The sequence below is a fragment of the Hypomesus transpacificus genome, chromosome 24, assembly GCF_021917145.1.
Source record: "Hypomesus transpacificus isolate Combined female chromosome 24, fHypTra1, whole genome shotgun sequence".
Taxonomy (NCBI): domain Eukaryota; kingdom Metazoa; phylum Chordata; class Actinopteri; order Osmeriformes; family Osmeridae; genus Hypomesus; species Hypomesus transpacificus.
Genome location: NC_061083.1, coordinates 3555394 through 3580355, shown reverse-complemented (window position 1 = coordinate 3580355; position 24962 = coordinate 3555394). Strand labels below are relative to the sequence as shown.

The following is a 24962-nucleotide window of genomic DNA, read 5'->3' as shown; positions in this document are numbered from 1 at the left end:
AGCTTCCCTGCTTGTCCATGTGATCGTGTTTTCACTGGTGTACTGCATTACTCTACAATGCAGTTTCTCTCTCCTCCACTCCCTCCCTCTCTCCTCCACTCAATCTCTCTGTTGCTAATCTTCCCTTCCTCTCTCGGCTCACAGCTCTCTCCTCTGCCAAAGCGCATCCCTCCCTCCCTCTGGCTCGACTTTCCACAGTGAAGATGACATCCCCGATATCGATGGTCCAAAGAGGCTCTTGCGCTGGCCGGTGGCTTCCCAGCAAGACCCCTCATGATCGGGCATTCTGGGTGACGATGTGCTCCATCTAAGCTGGATCTTCGGAGACGCACTGTCAACACTGGCGAGGTCTGAGTAAGTACTGCTCCTGGTCTGTCACTGATTAGAAGGGGAAGGATTGGGAGTTCTGACAGGAGAGCTACAGGGACTGTCGGTGCCAGCTCCAAACTGCTGTAGAACACTTGCTTGGTTTTGCCCGTCATCTCACCATGACTGCAGCATGGATTCATGGCGATTGACAAGGGGAGTTTTGAGTGTTGCCAGCCTCGCACCATTGTTTCTTAATCAGTAGAGTTTTTTTTGTTTTTGTCACGAGTGGCTGTGTGTTTACTCGCCTCTGCTCGTCATTGTGGTGTGGCCGTCTACTCACTGTGCTGCTGAACAGATTCCCCCAGATTCCCATCACGAGCTTTCCCTCTCCTCGGTGTTGTTTGGAAGGCGCTCACCAAGTCAGGAGAATGCTTTATCCGAAATGATGACTGTAATCAAATTACCGCTTGTCTGACTAAAGTATGTCCATGGAAACAGGTTCTTGTCAGCTGAGGAGGAAAGCAGCTACAGTTTTTTTGTTGTTGTGTCTTATATTCAAAAAGATTTCAAATACATGGAAAGGAGTGGCAGAGCAAAAGTTTAATCTTTATTATCTACTTGCCTGGCCTTATCATCAAACATGAAACACTCAACAAAAATAATTGCATCCCCTGACAAAACAGCTCAGCTGGAACATTTCTGGGGTACTGTACTCTTAGCATCTGTCAATGCTAAGAATGCTACAATTGATTCAAGATCGGTGTCTGATATCAGCTCAGTGTATTGAATGATCACGCAATTAGGAGGTTCATTCATAGAGAGAATTGGTTTGTAATATGTTTCCAGAGGTGAATTGGTCTGCAGTTGTTGTTCAGAGCCGAGGAGAACTGGAGCGCTGATCTCGTTCTGTTTATTTCGACTTGTGCTTACATGTCAGAAGGCAGGTTGATGTGAAATGTCACGGAGAGAGAGAGGAGGAAAGAGAGTGAGAGAAAAAGAAAGAGAGTGAGAGAGAGAGAGAGAGAGAGAGAGAGAGAGAGAGAGAGAGAGAGAGAGAGAGAGAGAGAGAGAGAGAGAGAGAGAGAGAGAGAGAGAGAGAGAGAGAGAGAGAGAGAGAGAGAGAGAGAGAGAGAGAGAGAGAGAGAGAGAGAGAGAGAGAGAGAGAGAGAGGACAGGGGTAGTTTGGCTCTCCGCCGTAGTGCAGATCTCTGCATGTTAATGTGAGTCGTGATGAGCGCTCGGCAATTCTGGCTCTCATATCCTCAAGTGTTATTTCCAAAAGCCTCCTTGTAACTATTGATTGCTCCCGCTGTACACTGTTTGTATCTGAACAGTGCCGCTAGCTTCGTAGGAGACACAATAGTGCTCATGTGCCACTGGGATTACTGTACTGCTGTTGTCGTGACCAGAACCCAAAAAAGACTCCCCTGTACATATGAGATCTAGACAGGGTTAGATTCAACAGCTAGAACTGATAGAACCGACGCAATATAAAACAGATAACACCAGGGCTGGGAGCTGGAGGATCTTGTTGTCGTTCCCGTCTGCCAGATACTTCACTCTGCCGCAACAGGTTTGTGATTCACTGTGGCCACCCACAGCCCATACAGCAGCACTGGCCCCTGGTCACCCTGCAGTCTGAATGTAGAGCCACACCATGACTGGGAGATGCAGCGGTTCTCTGCTCTCTCCTCCTCTTCAACAGCACTGAGTCATGGTGCACATCATCCGACCCACAGCCAAGATACCCATGATGGAGTTTGGGCGACTGATGTTCTTTGTGTTTCACAGACGAGTTGTGTAGGAGATTCGTTAGCTGACAGTGGAAAGGGCCATGATTGTTTGTTTGAAGCACAAAGCCTTAATTACGACTATGAAAATGGCGTCCTGGTTGAGTGGAAGGCCTTTGTTTAAAAATTAAATATAAAAGACCTTTGTTTTAAGATGGATTTGTCTGTATGTTCTTTACAGAGCAGAACTTGGCTACTATTGGTGTCATTGGTACCATTAGTTTATCAGATATTCATTCACTTAACAAAATGTTCACATAAGGAAACAATTTAGCAGTTTAATCAGTTAAATAAATGTGTGCAATATAACTCGACACTCTACATAAGTCATGTGGCTGGTTGAAACGGCTCTTTTCAACAATAATAGTTATCTATAAGGGCTCCCCGGTAGCTAATTATGACAGAAGACACCAGCTGCAAAGCCTCTTTGCTGGGCTCATTATGGACAGTCAGTGAGCATTTCAGGCTGGTTGAAAGAACGATCTGATCCCCCATCTGGTGCTGTGTCGATCCCCCCCCCCCACACACACACCTTGCATGACACGAGGGCCCGCTACCCATGTGCAGGATATGCTAACATCTCAAGCCTCCGCCCACGTGTGATAAGGTGTCATTACTGCTACGTGCTAACAGCCTGCCTCACCGGCATTAACTGCCAACGAGTGCCATGGGCAGCTTGCCTTAGCTAGTGCCTTCACTGTCATGTCATGGCTTGTCATTTGCTTGCGGCCTGTACCACCTGCTCCTCGATCACAGCACGTTTTTCAAAATGCTGAAGTAACCCTTTTTTTGACGCTTCAGTATGTAACCGTCATGGTCAAGACCAATGTTTTTTGACACTGTGTTGCAGAAACAATTTCCTGAGCCAAAGACTGGAACTGCAAATGAGCTGTGTTTCTAGATCAGGATTATGATTGAAAGTCTGCTGGAGTAAGGCAGTGGGGTGAACAATGGGACTAGGAGGCGTCCTTAGAGCATAATATAACATCAGTCACATTTCTGGGCAATGGCTGCTTCATGTGATTTATGATTATGTCAGAGACGCCTGAGGCTGCACTCCGTGAATAAATATCACTGTTGCTTTTGTGGCTTCTCTATACAAAATCACATGAGACACTGAATGTGATCCCTGATATTATGGTGTGATGCCCGTTCGAATGGTAATCTGATCTGAGATGGTTCTTGATAGCATGTTGAGAGTGGTGTACAAATCCATGTGCTGCTGGCTGTTTAGACACCTCTGCTGAGCCGCTGTGTGGAGGAGTGGAAACACAGCCTAGGCTTTTAATAGACATGCTTCCTTTTATTCTGTCGCTCATTCTCCTGCCTCTCTATCTCAAAGTGCTGCCAAATATATCCAATAGTTGTTCAGACTTGGACTATTTATAGTTTCATGTTTTTTTGTTTGTTTGTTTTTTACTCCATAACTTGTGCATCAGGAATTCCGTGTTTGGCTAACATCGTATCTATAGCTCTGTCTCCACCCTGCAATTAAAAGTAGAGGGAGTTGTTGGAGACTTATTTTGAATTGCTAATCACGCGTGCTGTTATGTAATCTAAGCAGCGCGTATTTAGATCAGAAGCTCCACTGGCGTAGCTGATGAGAGGAACAAAGTAGCAAAGAAACTCTTCAAGTCTCTGCCTGCTTGATTGGTGATCAGGAACATGGAGTGCCTTGAGCCTGAACATTTCACGTGAAAGCAGTAACCCTGCAGTTTCTCTTTAGACAATTTGTATAAGATCTTATGACACACATGATTAGGGGTTGATTTTCGCGTTTATGAACATTTAGTAATTGCGATGATTAATTTGGCTAATTGCAGCCTTACATCGGGGGGAGGGGGGTTTACTACCCACAACCCTTTGCTTTATCAGCTTTGAAATGAGAGGATGTGACCAAATGTGATGAGCATGAGTTCTGAGTATTTTGCTGTGTACATGTAACACATGGTATGTACTTGTTTGAGTTTCGGCATTGTTTCTTTCCAATCTGATTACTGAAAAGGGCGTAGGGATACACGCTATGACAGATGAAGGTAAGTGCTTGGAATAAAAGCTTTGAGTCAGCCCTTCAGTTTCCAGGAGAGGTTGTGTATAGAAAGTGTTTACTGCCATTTCTCTCTCTCCCACGCTCTTTTCTCCTGCAGATTAGTGACTGCAGCCCCCCAGCTCCCTAGATAAGACCTCCTCCTCGCAGAGGGGAGAGAACTCCATTACGATAGAAACACACTAAACAAGGGGAGGGAGAGACACAGCACACATGTCACAGGTATTCTCCTTTTTTACAACCGAGATCCACGGTGTGAGAGTTTTGTCACGGTGCTCTGTGTCTGTCTGTCAGCCGTTATACTGTTCACCTGTCCGTCAGCCGTTATACTGTTCGCCTGTCCGTCAGCCGTTATACTGTTCGCCTGTCCGTCAGCCGTTATACTGTTCGCCTGTCCGTCAGCCGTTATACTGTTCGCCTGTCCGTCAGCCGTTATACTGTTCGCCTGTCTGTCAGCCGTTATACTGTTCGCCTGTCTGTCAGCCGTTATACTGTTCGCCTGTCTGTCAGCCGTTATACTGTTCGCCTGTCCGTCAGCCGTTATACTGTTCGCCTGTCCGTCAGCCGTTATACTGTTCGCCTGTCCGTCAGCCGTTATACTGTTCGCCTGTCCGTCAGCCGTTATACTGTTCGCCTGTCCGTCAGCCGTTATACTGTTCGCCTGTCCGTCAGCCGTTATACTGTTCGCCTGTCCGTCAGCCGTTATACTGTTCGCCTGTCCGTCAGCCGTTATACTGTTCGCCTGTCCGTCAGCCGTTATACTGTTCGCCTGTCCGTCTCCCAGAGGCGCTTGCCGTCTCAATACCAACAGTGTTTGTGTTTGAACGAGACATCACGCGATTCTATCGATCGTAGTACGTATGGTTCCTGCCTTGTCATCATCCGGTGACGGTTGTCTGTTGTGTGTCACCTGTGGTTCAGTGGTTGGACTACAGTTTTTACTGTCACCGTGCCATTTCCCATACTGCACCTGTCTGTCCTAACCCAGACTGGGAACCAGTGCCGCGACTGCATTTGTCCTCATGCCTTGTGTGTTAGTGGTAGCACGACAGCGTGTGTGTGTGTGTGTGGTGACTGTGGTTCTGGGACTCTCTGTTGGCATCTCTTGAGATTCTCGCCGCTCCCCAGGGCCTCTAATGGCTTATCTAATTGCACCCATCCATCACCTTACTGGCCCCAGCTTTTTGAACGACACGCACTCAGATCTGCTGATGGAGCGGCCATTTCCCTTCCTTAAGCTCTATTATTGTACCTTAAATGATCATCTCAGTCTGTTTGAGATTTTGACATAACAATAATCTTGGAAGCCTCCACAGCCTGTCATTTGATGGGGTGGGACCACCATCGACAATAGTTTCGATTTTTCTTGCCGTCCTCCATGTTGTTTTCTGCAGATGGAGCAGGAGATCTCCCTGGTCCAGAGTAAGATGTCTGATCTGGAGTCGGTGTTGCAGCAGAAGGATGTGGAGCTGAAAGCCTCGGAAACTCAAAGGAGCCTTCTGGAACAGGACCTGGCTACATACATCACAGAGTGCAGCGTGAGTGACATGCACAACCTGTGTGTGTGTGTGTGTGTGTGTGCTTGGTGTCTACAAAGGGGCATTGTGCGTTTGTGTTTTTTATGACAGTATGCCTGAGAAAATGTCTGAAGAAGATTGCGTGACTCGCGTGCGTGCGCGTTTGTTTCAGAGTCTGAAGCGCAGTCTGGAGCAGGCCCGCACGGAGGTGTCCCAGGAAGATGACAAGGCGCTGCAGCTTCTTCACGACATCAGGGAGCAGAGCAACAAGCTGCAGGAGATCAAAGAGCAGGTAGAGCGCCCCCTGTGGCTCGGGAGAAAACCACGCCCAAGCTGACTGCTGGGCGGTGATGGAGGTTTTGGCCTCAACCATCCTTGTGCTTTAGTGGCTTGGGGTGTTTGAGGAGAGTGCTGCACTTGTCTCAGCAGTGCTAATTAGTGAACGGCAAGGTGTTAGAGCACCCCTGCTCTCTGTGTGAGTACGGTCACAAGGCTGATGCATAAAAATACTGCGCAAATTTTTTTTTTCATTTTTCATGTCCATTCTTTTTGTATCAAAAAATGATAAAAATAACGTCCTTTATGAGTATTGTTACTGAGGGAATAAAACGGCTTTACCTGTAATACCACCAAATTGAACACCAGCTCAACTGATGAGCTTCGTTTAAGTTTGCTAAACTTGGGATTGCTAACCCTGAAGTGGCACTCTAACCCTAATGTGAAAGGAGAGGGGGCAGCTGAGTCCTGTTCGCCTCCTGTGTCTTTCCCTGCAGTCCTGGAGACGGTTGTTCTTCAAGGTGTCTCTTTGAAGTTTCGAGATCCAATCCTCTCTCTGAAATAACGTCTATATTTTAGAGGGACTAACAGATGCAGTAGATTTAAGTGCATTGAAGCGTTATCCAAATGGTGTGTGTGTGTTTGTGTGTGTGTGTGAAGCCATCTACTCCCACTTATGTTGCCAATTCAGAGACTTAAAATATTCAGAGGTTCATTGTAAAGGGAAAAAACAGAGATGGGGAAAAAGAAGAAATGCATGTACAAAAAAATTGGCATTAGTTTCAATGACCAAAAAATGGACAGATAAATAATGAAATAAAATTCTCAGCAGTTGCTGGCATTGGTTACCTAGTTCGAGGGTTGCCATGGCAATGCGAGCCATACCTACAAGTGGAGAGAGCTGAGCTAGTGGGCAGGCTGTGGTGATGAGTCGCTATGTTTTCGGGATGTTTTATGATTATGGGAACCAGAGTATTGATGTTAACCCCTTCACTACTTCACGTCCCAGTGCCCACCCACATCTAAGCCATGGTTGACACTAGGTGGGGAACAGGACTTTATCTTGCAATCAACCTTCTGTATGAGTTGCTTGAGATGACAATTTAGAGATGTGCAGCTGCATCAGGCATCTCAGTGTTTAGAAAATACTTTTGGCTTGTCATATCATACACTTGGGCAAAAGGTTTTGCCTTATAAATGTGAAGTGTCTTATGTCAGGACTTAGGGGAAAAATATACTTTTCACTGAGGAGAGAGAGAAAGCCCATTTCCAAAACTACAATCATATGCAAATTAAGTATTTTTTAAACTGTGTATACAGCTAAGCCATACTTAATTTTTTCTATTTCCGGATTGTACTTGTCACAGACAATCCCTTTCTGTTGCTTCTTGGAGTTTTCAACTGATATCAGAATAATACTCTAAACTTAAATTAACTGAAGGAGAATAATGGACTTGATCTGTTTCATGAGAGAGAGAGAGGGAGGAGAGGGGGGAGAGGGGGGAGAGGGGGGAGAGGAGCTGCAAGCAGAGAGCAGACAGGGATAGTTTGTGGTATTTTCCCAGGACCGTGGATTAGTTTCCTCTCTTAGAGGATTCTATTAACTAGAGCTGTCAATCATCCTCCCAGGGCTCCGCCCACCTTGTTTGAAGCTCCCAGCGGGTGTGAGCAAAGGAAGTTGAAGTGTAGAGGTATCAGGTTAGGGTATGTGTGTGTGTGTCAGTTCATACTGTAGCCTATAACTGTTTATTCCCACCCCAATGCTCTGAATCAGCAATTTTGGGTGAGCGCACTTCCATTCACCCATGTGCCTCCCCTCTCTCTAATCTCATCTCCTCCCTCCCTGCCCCTTGTCTTCCCCCCGGTCTAGCTCCATGCAGCAGGCGGGTGCAGTCCTGGCCTGGTTTAGTCCTGCTGAGTGGTGTTTAGGTTGTCTGGAGATTTGTTGTGATCAGTCATAAACCAGGGGGACTGATGATCTGGGATAGTGGGTAGGAGACCTTTGGCAGAACTTAAGTGTAAATCAATGGAGGTCCGCTGGTTTTGATTCCACAAGGAGACTTTATGAAAGTTCCCCCTGGATGTGGGTTTGTCTACAAACTACTGCCAAATATGATATAAGTCAAATGTAGTATCCATTAGAGTATGTTTTCTTCTTAATTATTTATACTGTATCCACAGTTTTTTTTCCCATGTCTCTCAATTACATGAGCATGCTGTGTTTCGAAGGGTCCACCATTCGTCAGAGGGTGTCAAGCAGACAGTGAAATCCTTGTGTCCTCGTGAAAAAACAGCCCTCTATGATGCATAAAGTATTATGGGATGTAAAACCCATTTCCTGTGTCGGTGTAATAAATGTGAGTCATGAAGAGTCTTCCTGTCATAACCAGTCACTGGGCAGGAGAAGGGTACTGAGAGAGACTCTCTTGTCACCGATGAAGGAATACTTGGCGGGTCTTTGAAACAAAAAAAAGAAGCCCCTTTTGTTTTTATTAAAACTGGAGTGACACAGCACTTGTGTGAGGCCACTACTGGTGATGTCAGCCTCGCCTGTCATCTTCCATTGTGAGCCGGGACCCACTCTCCACAGGCATGACAACGTGCTACTCCCTGGACCTCTATCAACCTGTCAGATGGACCAGAATGACTGGCCTATGACCTGATGGAGACATGCAAATGAATAGGAATGAAGGCTGCTAACCGTGGGTAATTGTTCATTAGCAGAAGAGGGCATGAAATAATTCTGGCTAATGCCCTTTTTTTCCCACAGAGCCCTTTGTTTCGGTTCCACAACTCTTTTGTCAGGTCACTCCCATTAAATGTAGTCTTCCTGTTTATGCAATCACCTTTTCCTTTGCGTCCAATCTCCCTCCTTTATGCCTTCTCGACTCTCTTTCCACTGAGCTGTCCATCTCTGCTCCTCACTGGTTTCCCTCTCTCCCCTCCTCCTTCCTCTCATCTGCCCCTGGACGGCGCAGGAGTGCCACGCTCAGATGGAGGAGATGCGCGTTGCCATCAGGCAACTGGAGGAGGACCTCTCGGCCGCCCGTCGTCGTAGCGACCTCTACGAGTCCGAGCTGAAGGAGTCCCGGCAGGCCAGCGAGGAGCTGAAGAGGAAGGCCGCCGAGTACAACCAGAGGATGCAGAAGGTCTTCACGTAGACGCTACACGATGACTCAGGAGAACTACCTCTTTTCAGGGAGGAAATGACTCATATTCTCCTGTTTTCTATTTATTTTTTTCTTCTTTACAGGCCAAGGAGCAAGGAAAAGCAGAGGCGGAGGAGGTGTTAGCAAAGCTGGAAAAGGTACAACGAGCTCACTGTGTTTTAAAAAAGTATAGTCGCTGCCAACAGCTCTTGTACTTACTTTAATGGAGAGATTTGGACGAGACACCTAAACTGTCATCTTTCTGTGGAAAGTCTTGTTAAATTTAAAAGATTCAACTGTATTTCCTGTGCTGTGTTTCTCTTTCAGACCAATTCTGAACAGCAAGCCAAAATTCAGGATCTCCAAGATAAGCTTGCCAAGGTAGAATACTCTTACTGTGCAGCTTCATGGATAATTCATATCCAGAATATACTGGAAAGAACAGCCCTTGTGTTCCTGTGCTCACCACAGAAGTAAAATAGCTCATTTCCCCCTCACTCCCCTCCTGCTAATGAGCTGAGGATCCCCTATTCTGCTGTGTGAAGCCAATTTGAACTACAGCCTTAAGAGTAATTTAACTGTCTCTGCTGAAACCATAGTTTCTGCATAATTACACGCAATCAAATATTTCTGCCCCATTGAGTATGTGATTCCTTCTCAATTCGTCTCAACGATAGAGCCGGAAGCATACAAATAAAAAAATTAAACGTTCATCCTCTATACTGAATGACAGATGATATTTCTCCTCAATATCCACGCTATTCAAGCATGGAATTATCAATATTGGCCTTCAACAACACCATATCATGAGGAACTAATTAAAATCAGATGCATCCGTGTTCGGCTCCAGTGGTTGTTTCTCCTCCGCTTCCTCAGGCATCAAAGGCCAGCTCTGAGGCCTCAGATCTCATGCACAGCATCCGCGTGGCCAAGGAACGCATGGAGCGTGAGCTCGAGAGGCTGCAGAACAAGGAGGACTCCAGCGACAGTCTGCGCAGACGCCTCCGTGAGACCGAGGTACCCACGTCGGTAGAAGGGGGGGAAAAAACAGGTCTCTTTTCCTTGGAGCCAGTTTCTTTGCTTACCGCCCACCTTTGTGTGTGTGTTTGTGTGTAGGATGGCAGGAAGACTCTGGAGAACCAGGTGAAGCGTCTGGAGATTGTGGAGCGTCGAGAGATGAAACTGAAGGAGGACATCCAGAGCAAGGCCCAGCAGATTCAGCAGATGGCTGAGAAGATCATGGTAGGTAGAAGCAGACGGGCTCACGTCAACATGTCAACATGACAGCCTGGCGTGTGAAGTACGGCAGCGAGCACTGTGAAGATCAGCCGATATCTGTGTATGTGTGTGTATGTTTGTTTGTTTGTTTGAGTAGGAGCTTGAGGAGAGCGTACGTGAGACACAGTCCACAGCCCAGCGCGTGGAGTCTCACCTGGAGCAGAAGGAGAAGCTCTACGAGGATAAGATCAAGGTAGAGTTTCACCGACCTGGAACCCGCTCGTGAGAATGAACCCACACAGCTCCATTGGTATTTGATAAACATCGAAAACGATTTGGATTCAAGTATTTTAATCTGTTGCAGTACACATTTGTGTGTTATAATATATGTTTTTCATCATGGGAACATCACTTTGGGTGAAAGCGTCTGCTAAGTGAATACATTACCATCCCGAGAACTGGAGACCTTGGTTTTATTTCCGGGCCTGGTTACCACGCTGTTGTTGACTGGGCTGTCTTGTGGAGCAGGTCTTGGAGACCCAGATGAAGGCAGACATGGCCGACAAGGAGATGCTGGAGTCCAGTCAGAGCAAGTATGAGGAGGAGGTTCGTGAGAAGTGCAGCATCATCAGTGACCAGAAGGCGGTAAGATTTTGGCAAGCCTCGTTGGGACGTGGTCAGGCATATTTACGTATTTATCACGCTGACACAGATTTTCTAATCAGAAATAACCTGTTGCTAGGAAACTATAAAATAAATTCTGGTCCGTTTGCCATAATGGGAACAATACTGCGAATTGGATGTAGGACATGGATAACATTTTTCATTGAAGTACCGACACTTAACGAGAAATTCTGAAGCTGGGTTATTGGGTTCCCAGGGTTGTCGTGCTATGAGCCATACTTGTTATTCCCTACATGTCCCTGTTTTAGACGATCAATGCCATGGACTCCAAGATGAACAGCCTGGAGCAGAGAATTGCAGAGCTTTCCGAGGCCAACAAACTGGCAGCCAACAGCAGCATCTACACCCAGAAGAACATGTGAGTGCAGGGCGGTGCAACAGCAAAGCACATTGGACCGCGTGTTGCCTGAAGGTTCTCAGAAGAAGATTGGCTGTGAGTGCTTGCGTGTGTACTTGGCAGGAAGGCCCAGGAGGAGATGATCTCGGAGCTGAGGCAGCAGAAGTTCTACCTGGAGTCGCAGGCAGGGAAGCTTGAGGCCCAGAACGCCAAGCTGGAGGAGCATCTGGAGAAGATGAGCCAGCAGGAGCAGAGCAACAAGAGCCGTGTGACGGAGCTGGAGAGCAAGCTGAGAGAGGTGAGGGGGTCAGGGACCAGGCTGAGGGAGGTGAGGGGGTCAGGGACCAGGCTGAGGGAGGTGAGGGGGTCAGGGACCAGGCTGAGGGAGGTGAGGGGGTCAGGGACCAGGCTGAGGGAGGTGATGGGGACAGGGACCAGGCTGAGGGAGGTGATGGGGACAGGGACCAGACTGAGGGAGGTGATGGAGGGGGGGAGTTAAAGGTCACAAAGAAGAAGGGGAGAGGTTTCAACTCTCTTGCCCCCTCGCAATGTTCCGTTTGTGCCTGATCAGCAACTCTCTGGTTTACCTCCTGATGACTCAAATCTTATCCGACGCCGTCTGATCCCCCCGTCCCCGCCCCTCCTCCCTCCGTCAGACGGGCCTGGAGCACGAGGAGCAGAAGCTGGTGATCAAGCGTCAGGTGACGGAGGTGACCCTGTCGCTGCAGGAGCGCGAGTCCCAGATTAGCGGGCTGCAGACGGCGCGCCACGCCCTGGAGAGCCAGCTGCAGCAGGCCAAGACGGAGCTGGAGGACACCACGGCAGAGGCCGAGGAGGAGATCACCGTCCTCAGGGTAAGCACCCGGGGGAACCGGGGGGAACCAGAGTTCACCAAAAACCCCGGAGTTGCACAGCATACTCATGGACTAGTGTTGTTCAGTTAACCACACTAATGAGTTAACCGCACTAAATATCTAAACACAATAACGATCATCTCGACTTGGACAGTTTGTGCTTGGATAGACGGGTGTGCCTAAGGCATCCCGTTTATTAAATACAGGAAGATAAAAGTGACTTGAACAAACAGGAATGTAGGAAATGTAACCATGCTGTACACCTCTGCAGTTAAACCTGCCCCTCTGTGTCTCTCTGTCTGTCCATCTGGAAGGCTCACCGGGACGACATCCAGCGCAAGTTTGACGCCCTGAGAGACAGCTGTGCGGTACGCTGCTCTTCCTCTCCCCTTTTCTCTCTCCATCTCCTTTTCTCTCCATCTTGTTTTCTCTCCATCTCCTTTTCTCTCCTCCTCCTTCTCCTTTTCTCTATCTCCTTTTCTCCTTTTCTCTTCATCTCCTTTTCTCCTCCTCCATCTCCTTTTCTCTCCTCCTCCGTCTCCTTTTCTTTCATTACCACCCATCTTCTCGCATAAAAATAATAAACAGGGCATTTTCTTGCATATGGTAGACCCCCAACTTAAATATTCCAGTTGAAGTCAATCGAGTGTAGAATAAAGTCGAGTATTCAGGTTGACGTGATGAAAAATTGATACCCACACCATCTCATATCTCTTTGTAAGAAAGTGTGTGACGACTAATAACCCAATAGAAATGAGGCTTCTATGTTGTGAAAGATAAAAAAATTAATAAAATACTTCAGAGTCATATGGTTTGAATCTCCACCGGGACTCATTGTAGTTAACACACAATGGACTCACTTTATCCTTTTGGCCTACTTTTTGAGATCCACCCACTCTCAAGCTGTTGATAATCAGCCTTCTCACCATAGATCCTCCTGGTCAGGGTTCAGAAGAATCATGGTGACGTTCAGAAACAAACCCAGGTTGTAAAGATGCCCCCTTTGGCAGGTTTATTTGTGTGTGGCACCAGAGTTTTTTTGACAACGTCCTAAAATCACACTAGCTTGCCAGTCTCATTCTATTCCAATTCCTCACAAATGGAGCAGGAGGTCAGGCTGACTTCAGGATTCCGAGCATCAATAAATAATGTTATAAAAGAGGCTTTGATGGGTTATGAAACCAGGTATGAGGAGATGGAAGTCTGGAGGGCCTCTACCACTCATCGCCATGGTTTTTGACATTATGTTGGGAAAGAATTAATTAAAATCATAACCAGTAAAGCTAGTTATGTTTGTGCCCGCTAGGACTGCCATTTTGGTGCATTAGCTCTGTGGATGAGACGGAGCTTTTCCTTCGGGCTGGAGTGTCTGTACAGGGAGGATGGGGACGTAGATGATGGCCAGATGGATCCCACTGGTGTCTCTCTCTCTCTCTCTCTCTCTCTCTCTCTCTCCTCTCTCTCTCTCTCTCTCTCTCTCTCTCTCTCTCTCTCTCTCTCTCTCTCTCTCTCTCTCTCTCGAGTGTTTAGCTGCTACTGTCTGCTCTGCGCTCCCAGGGGGAGTGGAAGGACAGGCTGGGTAGAGAGACGGGCTTGTTTACCCACATAAAAGCCTTGGCTCTCTTCCTCCCCAGCTCTGTGCTGCTGCATGGCACACAGGCTCCCTGAGAGGGGCAAGCAGGCCCGCGACCGGAAGATCTATCAGGGTCTCTAACCCTCATTTGCATACAGTATGCGGTCTTCCCTCCAGTGATTAGCCATGGTGCCGCTGATGAACCGATTGGGTTTCTCTGTGCTCCGCTGTGGGAGAGACAGGCACGCTGTCAAAGTGGGGACGGTGCCTGCAGCAGATATCTATCAGGGATTATAAAAGGCGACGTTAATATGATGCTGCGTGATAGCATTCTCCTGAGGAAACATGTTGTATGCGTGTGCGCCGAGAAAAAACTCTGATGGAGGGATTCCTGCCCCTGTCAATCAAAGGTTCCCAGCCACTCAATAACTCATTTTCACCACATTGATGTTGTACATCAGTTACACTTGTATCATACTTGGTATGATAAAGGAGCACATCTTAGGGGGAGAAAGAACGCTATCGTCTGTTCATCCAGGGGTTTGGGCTGGTTAATGGAGGCCCTGTGTGGGTTGCAGGTGATCACAGACTTGGAGGAGCAGCTCACCCAGCTGACCCAGGAGAACTCGGAGCTGAACCGGCAGAACTTCTACCTGTCCAAGCAGCTGGACGAGGCCACGGACGACACGGAGGACAGGATGCAGCTGGGCCAGGACGTGGACCGCCTCCGCAGGGAGGTGGCAGACCGTGAGATGCACCTCAACAACCAGAAGCAGGTACCACTTGGCCTGCCATCCTTTTGACCTCTCAGCCCCTTTGGGGATATCCCTTCTCTCTGTCTCTCTGTGTCTCTGTCTGTCTCTCTCTGTCTCTCTCTGTCTCTCTCTGTCTCTGTCTGTCTCTCTGTCTCTGTCTCTCTCTCTCTCTCTGTCCGTTTCTCTCTCTCTGTTTCTCTCTTTCCTTTTTCTCTGTCTGTCTGTGTCTCTCTTTCTCTCTCATGGTTTCCTTCTCGTCACCTTGCTCGAATTACACGTCTTAATGAAGAAACAAGAGTTTCTGCTGAGCTGGGTGTCACCGGCTAGGCAACGGCTCAATCCGGTAATCACGCAATGTATCCATCTCTCTCTCTCGGCGAGGAGAGAAGCGATTGTCTCTGTTGCTGTACTCTGCCTGGCCCTGTGGGAGGGGGAGGGGTGGGAGGGGGTGGGGGGAGGGGGGGGGGGGGGGGGCGCGCGTAGGCGTTCAGCAGCGCTCTCTCTCTCTCCGTCTCTCCGTCCTGGCGGTTGCGTAACGCAGGATGGAAGTCATAGACGAAGGATCCGGCCGTGAGTGGGAGGGGATGTGTCATCCCCAGCGTTGCCGGGTGGTGGTTAGGTGTCAGCGCTGGCTGGGTGGACATCAGAGGGGCTCTGGTTGCTGCGGCCGCGGCTATATCTGTCTACCGGTGCTCGTCTCCACACACAGACGCCTTGTGATGGAGAAAACATGAGGCCGAGCTCAACAGGAGCCCTGCACCACGCTGTAAATATCTCGCCTCCGGGAGTAACGTGGAAACACCTTCAAGGCAGACCCTCATGTAGTGCCACGGATTCAACTCCAGATCATATCCTGCAGAATGTGGTCTCAATGACTGTATATTATATTATTATTATCATCACCATCATCAGATGATATTGTTCGGTGCTCTACAGAGGAGAATCCCATTTTGTAACGGCCCTTCAAATTGAAAAAGTGGTGCTCCACCAACATTATAAAACCGTCATCTCATATAGAGGCTCTTTGGAGGACCCCAGTGCCGAGAGAGGAGATTTCAATACTCGGGGTGTTAGGGGGGAGGGAGGGAGGAAGGAGGTGCCATCTAGTCACCGCACACTCCAGCCCGCCGTCCGAAAACACTCACCGCACGACCCCTCCGACTATGTCCGGTAGAACATAGAGACCCTGAAGACCACGTGCACCATGCTGGAGGAGCAGGTGGTGGAGCTGGAGACTCTGAACGACGAGCTGCTGGAGAAGGAGAGGCAGTGGGAGGCGTGGAGGGGCGCGCTGGAGGACGAGAAGAACCAGGCGGAGAGGAGGACCAGGGACGTCCAGAGGCTGCTGGACAACGAGAAGCAGAACAGGTAGGAACGCACATGCTCACACTGGTTTTTTGTTCTCCCTCACATGTGGGGGACTTTTCTGTCAGCTAGCGAGAACACACACACACGTTCTCCACAGAACCACAGACGGGTTGTGTCACGCACAGAACGTTCACAGAGCGCTCCGCGTCCCCCCTCTGCAGGCTGCGTGCGGACCAGCGCAGCTCCGAGGCCCGCCAGGCCGTGGAGCTGGCGGTGAAGGAGCACAAGGCCGAGATCCTGGTCCTGCAGCAAACGCTCAAGGACCAGAAGCTCAAAGCGGAGAGCCTCTCGGACACAGTGAGCTCTCTCTCTCTGTGTGTGTGTGTTTGTGTTTGTGTGTGTGTTCGTCTGGGACGCGAGTGGGCCCGAGTGGTCGTGACCACCCTCCTCTCTGTCCGTCCCCTAGCTCATTGATCTGGAGAAGAAGCACGCCCTGCTGGAGATGAACGCCCGTAGCCTGCAGCAGAAGCTGGAGGGCGAGAGAGATCTAAAGCAGAGGCTGCTGGAAGATGTAGGATGACTACATTTCCGTGTCGTCTGTCGAGTCCTTTCTTGTGGATAGTTTGTATATTTTCCACATAACCGTCAGCTATTTCTTTCAGACAACACTGCACATTATGTAAACAGCTAATGTGGGCCCTGTCTGTAAGGCAGGCTTGTGTCCGTGTGTGTGTGCGCCCACACTCTGTGCCCCCGTGTGTCCCCTCAGCAAAGCAAACTGCAGCAGCAGATGGACGTCCAGAAGACCCACATCTTCAGGCTGACTCAGGGGCTGCAGGACGCGCTGGACCAGACAGACCTGTTGAAGACCGAGAGGACAGACCTGGAGTACCAGCTGGAGAACATCCAGGTAAAGCTACACACACACACACACACAGACACACACACACACACACACACAGACACACACACGCTGGGTCAGATAAATACACCCACGGCTTTCGCCTGCTGTCTTGTTAGGTGACGAAGCATTAAAATCAAAATAAAACACCATACATGCACTTTTGGTCTGAGAGGTGAGAGGAGATATTCATGGCCTTAGTGATGTTCACTTAGCTCCACCTGCAGGCTGTGTATTCCCACGAGAAGGTGAAGATGGAGGGCACCATCACACAGCAGACCAAACTCATAGACTTCCTCCAGTCCAGGGTGGACCAGGGAGGCTCAAAGAAGAAGAAGGTAGGCCTGGCAACATCTCCATCTTCTGACACTAATCCTGGGTCACACAGGAAACAGTTTGACCAGTGTGTTCGCGAACGCTAGAAATGTTTTCCGAGGGTCTGTTGGTGAACCTTGGAACAAGAGCTTCTGAGGGGTGTTGTTCTATGTTGTGACTGCGTTTCCCCAGGGTCTGTTTGGGAGGCGTAGAGAGGACCTGCTGGTTGCCATGGCGGCCCAGAGTGGCTCTCAGAGCTCCCAGGGGTCCCAGGGGTCCCCGGTCCCCATGGCCCCCCCGGTGCCCCTGCAGTACAGCGACATGAAGGTGGCCCTGGAGAAGGAGCGCTCCCGCTCTTCCGAGCTGGAGGACGCCCTGCAGAAGATGCGCCTGGAGCTCCGCTCGATGCGAGAGGAGGGTGAGCGGCCGCTCGCCTCGCCGTTTGTGGGAAGAAAAAACAAACAAAAAACCCTGGGTACAGACGGGGTTAAAATGATGATTCTCTGAATATTTAGAGCTCTGACTCGAAACGTTTCCGTCCGGTCATTCGCTCACCCACGAGCTGTAAATGATGGAGAGATACGGCCCACTCATCTTCACCATGAAATGCTTTCAGATTTAAGCGTCGCACCGAAGGCGGCTCCTCCGTCCATTATCTCTATTGATCTTGACTCTCTGAGACCCTCTCTGGTGCGCCATCTTGCAGGTGTCTACCAGCCCCCCCACCACACACAAGGCACAGCTCTCTCTTTCTCGCTCTCTCTCTCTCTCTCGCTCACTCTCTCGCTCTCTCGCTCTCTCTCTCGCTCTCTCTCTCTGGGGGGGGGTGGGGGGGGGGGGGTGAGGGTGGGGGAGTGGTGGTGAGGTCCTCTTGCTCTGCTGAGTAGGGGGAGGGAGGCGGGGTGACTCCCTGAAAACAGAGACACACACTCACTCCATGACCCCCTCATTCTCGGCCCAGGTAGTCCCACCACGTCAGCAGACCCACCATGTCAGTAGACAGTCAGAGGAGCTTCTGTAAACGCACCTGTGCATCTCCACCCCCCAGCTTACTCTGGTCTCTGTGTCTCTCATGCACGCTGGGATCCAGCCGTGCAGTATAAAGGTCTGGAGCATGGCGCCCCGCCCACACCTGCTTCGGCTCGGCAGCAGATGATGATGTCAGCCCTGGTGAAGTCTCCAGAGCACAAGCAGGGCCCCAGCCAGCTCGCCTCCTCCTCCAGCTCCGGCCGCAGAAAGGAGACCGCCACCCCCGAGGGTGAGTCTGGACAGGGGTGAGGGGGAGGGAGGGGTCCTAGCGCAGCGGACGCCCGCTCACACTGGGTCGCCCACATACACACGCCTGTATGAAAATACTCTCATACTACTTAATAAAGGGGGTTGACCACTTTTCAGGGGCTTAGTTGGAGAAAATATACATTTTTGTGTGATTTTCCAATAGTGAGCAGTTGGATTCTCGTGTTAGAAGGCTATCAGAGCCGTCTCTGTTGGCAGCTACCCTTTAGCGTCTCTTATCTTCACACCTTAGAACTTGTACTATCCCTTTCTCACACTCTGCAGAGAGAAGGAGGGTCACTTTTGAAAGTAAGTCCTATCTCACAGAGCCCCTTGTTTGCCATCCCCTATTACTTTGCCTCTTTGTCACCAACTGGCCAGATTTCAAAAGCTTTGCACTACAGTGAAACAGACAGACATTTCTCAGGAGAATGACTGGTATTGATTTTGCATCAGGTAATCGTAATCACACTTTAGGAAAATAATGTTAATGTTCAGCCTTACTTTAGCTGATAGTCATTTCAGAAATAAAAGCCAAGCTTGAAAGAATACCCTGTGATTCATAACTTGATCACCTCATCATAAAATCAAAGCCATTAAATTAATAGTCTGTGTATTCCCTCAGGACCTTAAATTACCAGCCATAAATACAGTTGTTGTCCGATCAGCAAAATATTCCTCACTCTCAGTGCACAGCTTTGGAAATCTGGTGCTGCCGCATTCACTTCTGTTTGCCAAAACGTCAATCTTTCACCTTGAACAACAAAGCTAACCTGGCCTCCCCTGTAGACCCCTGCAACCCAACCTTGACCTGCACTCCAAATACAGGACTCCACTGTACAAAAAACCTTCCGATTCACAATGACTCGACTCTTTCTGTAGGACTCACCTCTGGATGCATGTGTCATGTCTTGAGTTCCAGTCACCAACCCCACAGTAGATAATGGTCTTCCTCCTTTTATTATTTCCCTTTGACTCGCTGATTTTTCTTTCGATCTTTTAACATGTTACGTTTGCGATGCTTCCTCCACCCTAAGCCTCATTGCATAACAGCAGTGGCATGGTGGGCCTTTAGGGGTTTAGACGTGACTGACTCGCTGCATAAGCACCCCCACCCCCTCCCCCTGTTCCCTGGCTGTGTTCAGAGTATGGCCGTCGCATGAAGGACAGCCAGAGAGACAGGGAGAGGGAGAGAGACAGGGCGCACCACAACGCCCCTCACCGCTTCACCGTGGGGCTGAACATGAGAGCTGCCAAATGCACCGTGTGCCTGGACACCGTGCACTTCGGCCGCCAGGCCGCCACCTGCATCGGTACGTCTCGACCAATCACCAAAAACCTCCGCACCCGGCAACAGACCCAGGAAGTGAACGGGCTCGGGTCCAATAAGGACGTTGCCCTTGCCGTGTGTGTCTGACCCCCCTCCCTTTGCTTGCTCCGTTTTGGTTTCTCTCCTTCAGAATGTCACGCTCTGTGCCACCCGAAGTGCTCCCCCTGCCTCCTCGCCACCTGCGGTCTGCCCAGCGACTGCGCTCTTCAGCTGGGGGAGGGCTCGAGCCGGGACAAGGGCAGCTCCCCCGGGCTGCAGCTGAAGGAGGCCAGCGGACACGTGCGTCTGGAGGGCTGGATGAAGCAGCCCAGGTCTGTGCGCTCACCAGTAAACACTCACCACAAAACACACACTGGGGAAAAAATACGACAGAGCACCAGAAACGGTGTTTCCCCTAGGCTTGTCAACTTGTTATCAATCTTGTTGTCTCTCCTGACAAGGTAAAAAAAAAAAAAAGTATTTCCAGTCTCTCCTACTGTATCTGACAAATGTTTATAAATTGCTTTTTTTTTCTTCTCATAACCTTACTGACAGTGACAGGCGTGTGTGTCCCACAGGAACGGCAAGAGAGGCCAGGGTTGGGAGAGGAAATATGTGGTTCTGGACGGGACCAAAGTATCCATCTACGAGATAGAGCCCAGAGAAGGTGCCTCACACGGTCCACCCTGTTCTGATTCATCTCTGACTGGAAGCAAGTACATGCCTGCAGATGGGTCAGATGTGCTGGCTGTGTTTGTGTCAGACTCTGCCACGCCGCTGGAGGAGTTTGAGCTGTGCCTGTCCGAAGGAGAGGTGATGGTCCACGGGGCTGTGGGGGCGTGTGAGCTGCCCAACACTGCCAAATCAGGTACACCTAACATCCACTACCGCGCTTGGAACCCCACCGAGCCCCACAGCAAGGCCCCCAACAGCGTTCTGTGCTAAAGAAACGTCCGGGCGTGTCTTTGTGCTTGCAGATGTACCATACGTGCTGAAGCTGGAATCTCAATCGCACACCCCCTGCTGGTCCGGCCAGACCCTGTACCTGATGGCTCCCAGCTTCCCAGACAAGCAGCGCTGGGTGGCCGTGATGGAGTCGGTGGTGGCGGGGGGGCGGGCGGCCAGGGAGAAGGCGGAGGCGGACGCAGTGAGTACCACAGCGGCCTGCGGGATGGAAGCTTCTACCTCGTCCTTGTTCACTCTGGTTTCGCGCGGGGCCGAGTGAGTCGGATACCGTGGGGCGGTTTCGCTGCCACGGTTCTGCTTTGTGAATGACGTTCGATATCACTTATACCTGTCGTTAATTGTGCCCTTCTTCTCTCTCTCTCTCTGTCTCTCTTTCTGTCTCTCTCTCTCAACTGTTTGTTGCTTTGTCATCATGTCACTATGTATGTCCGGTATGTGGGCATGTTTTGTTGATTTGCTCTACTCTGCCCATTCTATTGGGTCTCACTGCACATAGGCTGATGTGTCCAAAAGACAAATGGTTCTGTCTTCACTGGTCCAGGTAAAGAGCCTCACTAGACTGCCTTTCGTCCGCTGTCCTGTCGGTTTAAGACACACAAACACACACTCACACTCACACGCAGTCACTCACACAGACACACACACACTTACACTCCCACACACAGTCATGCTCATTGCACCTACACGTGCGCACACACACTGCATGCATGTGACATGTGTCCAGGTTATGTGGTCATCCTCCCTGCTGTGCTGTGGGTCATCTCCTTCACTCCTCTCTCCCCCATCCTATCCCTCTGACTGTTTGTGTTGAGGTGTCCGGCACTGCAACAACATGTCAAATGTATGCTCTGAGTACATACATTTCTCAGATTTGCAGTGCACATCTAAGCAACCTCGAGAGGAACCTGAACTTGTCACTCTCCTGGACAGGACAGGATTGTTTTCACTTCTTCTTCTCTCGTGTTTCCTCCCTGTCCCATACAGTACTGAGTCACTTGCACAGTGTTAGTTCTATCTCTTTCTCTCTTCTCTCTTCCCTTCTCTCTCTCCTCCCCCTCCCTCCCTCCCTCCTTTCACAACAACCGGCTGCCTCCCCGACTGTTAGTTCTCCTTTCCCTGACCCCCCGTCTGTCTCCCCTCCCCCACCAGAAGCTGCTGGGGAACTCTCTGTTGAAGCTGGAGGGCGACGACAGGCTGGATATCAACAGCACCCTCCCTCTCACTGATCAGGTGCGGACACCACACGCGGTGATCTAGCCGAGGCGGCGGCAACTACCATCTCTGTCCGCTGAGATGAAAGATCCATCTACGTCTCTCATCTCTAGATTTTGTCATGGGTTGTAGTGTCCTGTTGCCTTGTGGGATTGGTTCTGGTCGTCTCCACCGTTTCCCAGCTGTGTGTGGTCCTACCCTGCAGATCGTGCTGGTGGGGTCTGAGGAGGGTCTGTACGCGCTGAACGTCATCAAGAACTCCCTGACCCACATCCCCGGGCTGGGCTCCGTGTTTCAGATCCACATCGTCAAGGAGCACGAGAAGCTGCTCATGATCGTTGGTGAGCCGTCGGGCCAGATACCACAGTAGAAACTAATCTGAGAACTTTCAGACATGTCCAGCCAGTGATGTGATCGAGCAGATGACTGGAGATGACACATACAACCCTTATTTGTTCTCATGGACTTGACATCACACACATGTTCCTAACCAGAACTACATTTTAATTTCAGCAAATGGCCAACTCAAGCGTTCCTCCTTCAGTCACACTGACACCACACTGCCTCACTGTGTGTCCTGGGCTGTTTTGCTCTGCAGGGGACGAGAGGGCGTTGTGTCTGGTGGAGATCAAGAGGGTGAAGCAGTCTTTGGCCCAGTCCCACCTGCCGGCCCAGTCTGAGCTGGCCCCCTACATCTTTGAGACGGTGAAAGGCTGCCACCTGTTTGCTGCCGGCAGGGTAAGGACACCACTGGCTCATGGTCATTCCTTAGGATGTAGAATCTTTAGCTGTGACTCTGACTGTGTTTGTGTGTGTGTGTGTCTGTTCACAGATAGACAACGGCCCCTGTATCTGCGCTGCCATGCCCAACAAGATAACCATTCTACGCTACAACGACAATCTCAACAAGTTCTGCATCCGCAAGGTGGGGCTACACTCGATTCTCGACGTCTGCCAAACAGGACAGATAGCACGGTGTCCTGATGGTTCCTTCCTTCATCCCTCTCTCATCCTCGACTCTTCCTGTCATCCCCCCCTCAGGAGATTGAGACACTGGAGCCTTGCAGCTGCATCCACCTGACCAGCTACAGCATCATCATCGGCACCAACAAGTTCTTTGAGATTGAGATGAAACAGTACACGCTGGAAGGTCTGTGTCACGCAAACCACACGTTCTTTTTCCACCACAACGCAATCATTATTCCATGTTTGTCTCTCTGCGGTATCTGTGTATCTTCAGCCATGGGTTCAACGCCACCTCTTCATGTTGTTTAAGGGTATTGATGTTAGCGCAGTCCAAACACAAGGCTCTCATAAAAAAACAGTTACGTCGTGTGTGTGTATGGTACAGTAACCGTCTGCTGTACCATGTCGCCCCCGCAGAGTTCCTGGATAAGAACGATGTGTCGCTAGCCTCGGCCGTGTTCGCCGCATCCTCCCACAGTTTCCCCATCTCCATGGTCCAGGTCACCAGCACCCAGCAGAAGGAGGAGTACCTGCTCTGTTTCCACGGTGATACATACACACACACACACATACACTCACATACACACACACACTTAACTGTGTTTACTTTAGGAGCAGAGGCATGTCGGCACAGTTTGTGGGTACAAACAAACCATCTATTTATTTCCTTTTCGATGTTTGATGTGGATGATTTTCTTTCTGCACTGGTTGCAGTTGGTGTAGAAGGATCACACACATGCTATTGCCTATACATGCTTCTAGAAGTTTGTCACCTCCGTCCAGCAGTAGAGGTAGATGAGAGCTGTTTGCTTTGACAGAGTTTGGCGTGTTCGTGGACTCGTACGGGCGGAGGAGCCGTACGGACGACATCAGATGGAGCCGTCTTCCCCTGGCCTTCGGTGGGTACTCTGGGGGTGTCTTTGTGTCCTGGCGGTCCACAATAGGCCCAGCATATCTTTTTTGTTGACGTAACCTTTCCCCATGCGTCTCTGATCCAGCCTATAGGGAGCCCTTCCTGTTTGTGACGTACTTCAACTCCTTAGACGTCATGGAGGTTCAGGGGCACGCATCACTTGGGTAAAAACTAAAACAAAAGCAAACAGCGATGGAACATAATACTGCTTGGTACAGCCTTGGTGAGCTCTTAGTTCCAGTAGAGATCACAGGAATGTGTGTGTGTGTGTGGTGTGTGTGGTGTGAATGTCGACAGGCCTCCAGTGCTGGCCCACCTCGACATCCCCAGCCCCCGGTACCTGGGCCCAGCCATCTCCTCAGGGGCCATCTACCTGGCCTCGTCTTACCAGAACAAGCTGAGGGTGATCTGCTGCAAGGGCAGCCTGGTCCGCGAGTCCGGGGAGCTACAGAGGACTGGCTCCAGTCGAGGGTTAGAGCTCTCTGTCGTGTCTCGTCCTCGTCGGTTTGTTTACAGAGAGTTCTGTCATCATGCTGTGGGGCTGTAATGAAATCAGTGCTGAACACATAAATAAACAGAGGGAAGTCTAAACGGAACGTGCGGCGGGTTTTGTGGATCAACACTGCTCCCTAGTGTTCATTTGAAGAAAATGCATGAAACAAACAATTGTAGGGTGGATTTCATTTTTTTTGTTATTCCCTTCTTCTACTCAAAGTGTAAATAGCTGTTTCAGCCCTGGTGACATCTGGAGCTGAAGCGTAACCACGGTGACCGTTCTCTCCCTGTGCTCTCTGGTCTGCAGCAGTCCCAGTAAGCGCGGGCCGCCCACTTACACCGAGCACATCTCCAAGCGGCTGGCCTCGGGACCCGGCAGCCACGAGGGTCTCCACCGCGAGCCCAGCACACCGCACCGCTACCGGGAGGGACGCACCGAGTTCCGGAGGGACAAGTCGCCCGCGCGCCCCTTGGACAGGGAGAAGTCTCCCGGCAGGGTGCTGGACAGCCGCAGGGAGAGGTCACCTGGGAGGTTCGAGGACCCGTCTCGTACCCGCCTCCACGCGGGGTCCGTCCGCACACAGCTCACCCCCGTCAGCAAGGTACCCCTGGAGACAGAGACGGTTATCTAACGAAGGGGGGCGGGAGGGGGGGGACTGCATCGTCAAACTACAAAAGTGTTTATTGTGTTGAATTATCAACCGACCGCGTCGTCACGCCAACCGTATTGACGCGGCCTGCTAAGGTTGTGTTTTGGCGGGAGATGGCGTTGACCCTCTTGAGTGTTTATGCC

At 50.2% G+C, this 24962-nt stretch overlaps 1 protein-coding gene across 1 annotated transcript in view; it reads left to right on the top strand.

The window, feature by feature from the left end:
• The first annotated feature begins 333 nt into the window (after nt 1–333).
• Nucleotides 334–24962, top strand: part of LOC124486457 (citron rho-interacting kinase) — a 27608-nt gene continuing 2979 nt past the window's right edge. Inside the window, exons 1-40 of the mRNA XM_047048046.1 lie at nt 334–354; nt 4247–4368; nt 5541–5684; nt 5836–5955; nt 8918–9088; nt 9193–9246; nt 9416–9469; nt 9965–10105; nt 10205–10330; nt 10464–10559; nt 10835–10951; nt 11239–11348; nt 11451–11625; nt 11984–12181; nt 12496–12549; nt 14333–14530; nt 15684–15877; nt 16039–16174; nt 16284–16388; nt 16587–16727; nt 16946–17056; nt 17226–17451; nt 18124–18291; nt 18594–18617; nt 19454–19621; nt 19769–19949; nt 20196–20284; nt 20381–20485; nt 20595–20764; nt 21080–21124; nt 21733–21813; nt 22001–22136; nt 22394–22533; nt 22628–22720; nt 22837–22945; nt 23179–23307; nt 23580–23660; nt 23760–23838; nt 23972–24145; nt 24477–24771. Of these exons, the coding sequence (XP_046904002.1) occupies nt 4360–4368; nt 5541–5684; nt 5836–5955; nt 8918–9088; nt 9193–9246; nt 9416–9469; nt 9965–10105; nt 10205–10330; nt 10464–10559; nt 10835–10951; nt 11239–11348; nt 11451–11625; nt 11984–12181; nt 12496–12549; nt 14333–14530; nt 15684–15877; nt 16039–16174; nt 16284–16388; nt 16587–16727; nt 16946–17056; nt 17226–17451; nt 18124–18291; nt 18594–18617; nt 19454–19621; nt 19769–19949; nt 20196–20284; nt 20381–20485; nt 20595–20764; nt 21080–21124; nt 21733–21813; nt 22001–22136; nt 22394–22533; nt 22628–22720; nt 22837–22945; nt 23179–23307; nt 23580–23660; nt 23760–23838; nt 23972–24145; nt 24477–24771 (4947 nt within the window). The 5' untranslated portion in view covers nt 334–354; nt 4247–4359. The remainder of the gene's footprint in view (nt 355–4246; nt 4369–5540; nt 5685–5835; nt 5956–8917; nt 9089–9192; nt 9247–9415; nt 9470–9964; nt 10106–10204; nt 10331–10463; nt 10560–10834; nt 10952–11238; nt 11349–11450; nt 11626–11983; nt 12182–12495; nt 12550–14332; nt 14531–15683; nt 15878–16038; nt 16175–16283; nt 16389–16586; nt 16728–16945; nt 17057–17225; nt 17452–18123; nt 18292–18593; nt 18618–19453; nt 19622–19768; nt 19950–20195; nt 20285–20380; nt 20486–20594; nt 20765–21079; nt 21125–21732; nt 21814–22000; nt 22137–22393; nt 22534–22627; nt 22721–22836; nt 22946–23178; nt 23308–23579; nt 23661–23759; nt 23839–23971; nt 24146–24476; nt 24772–24962) is intronic.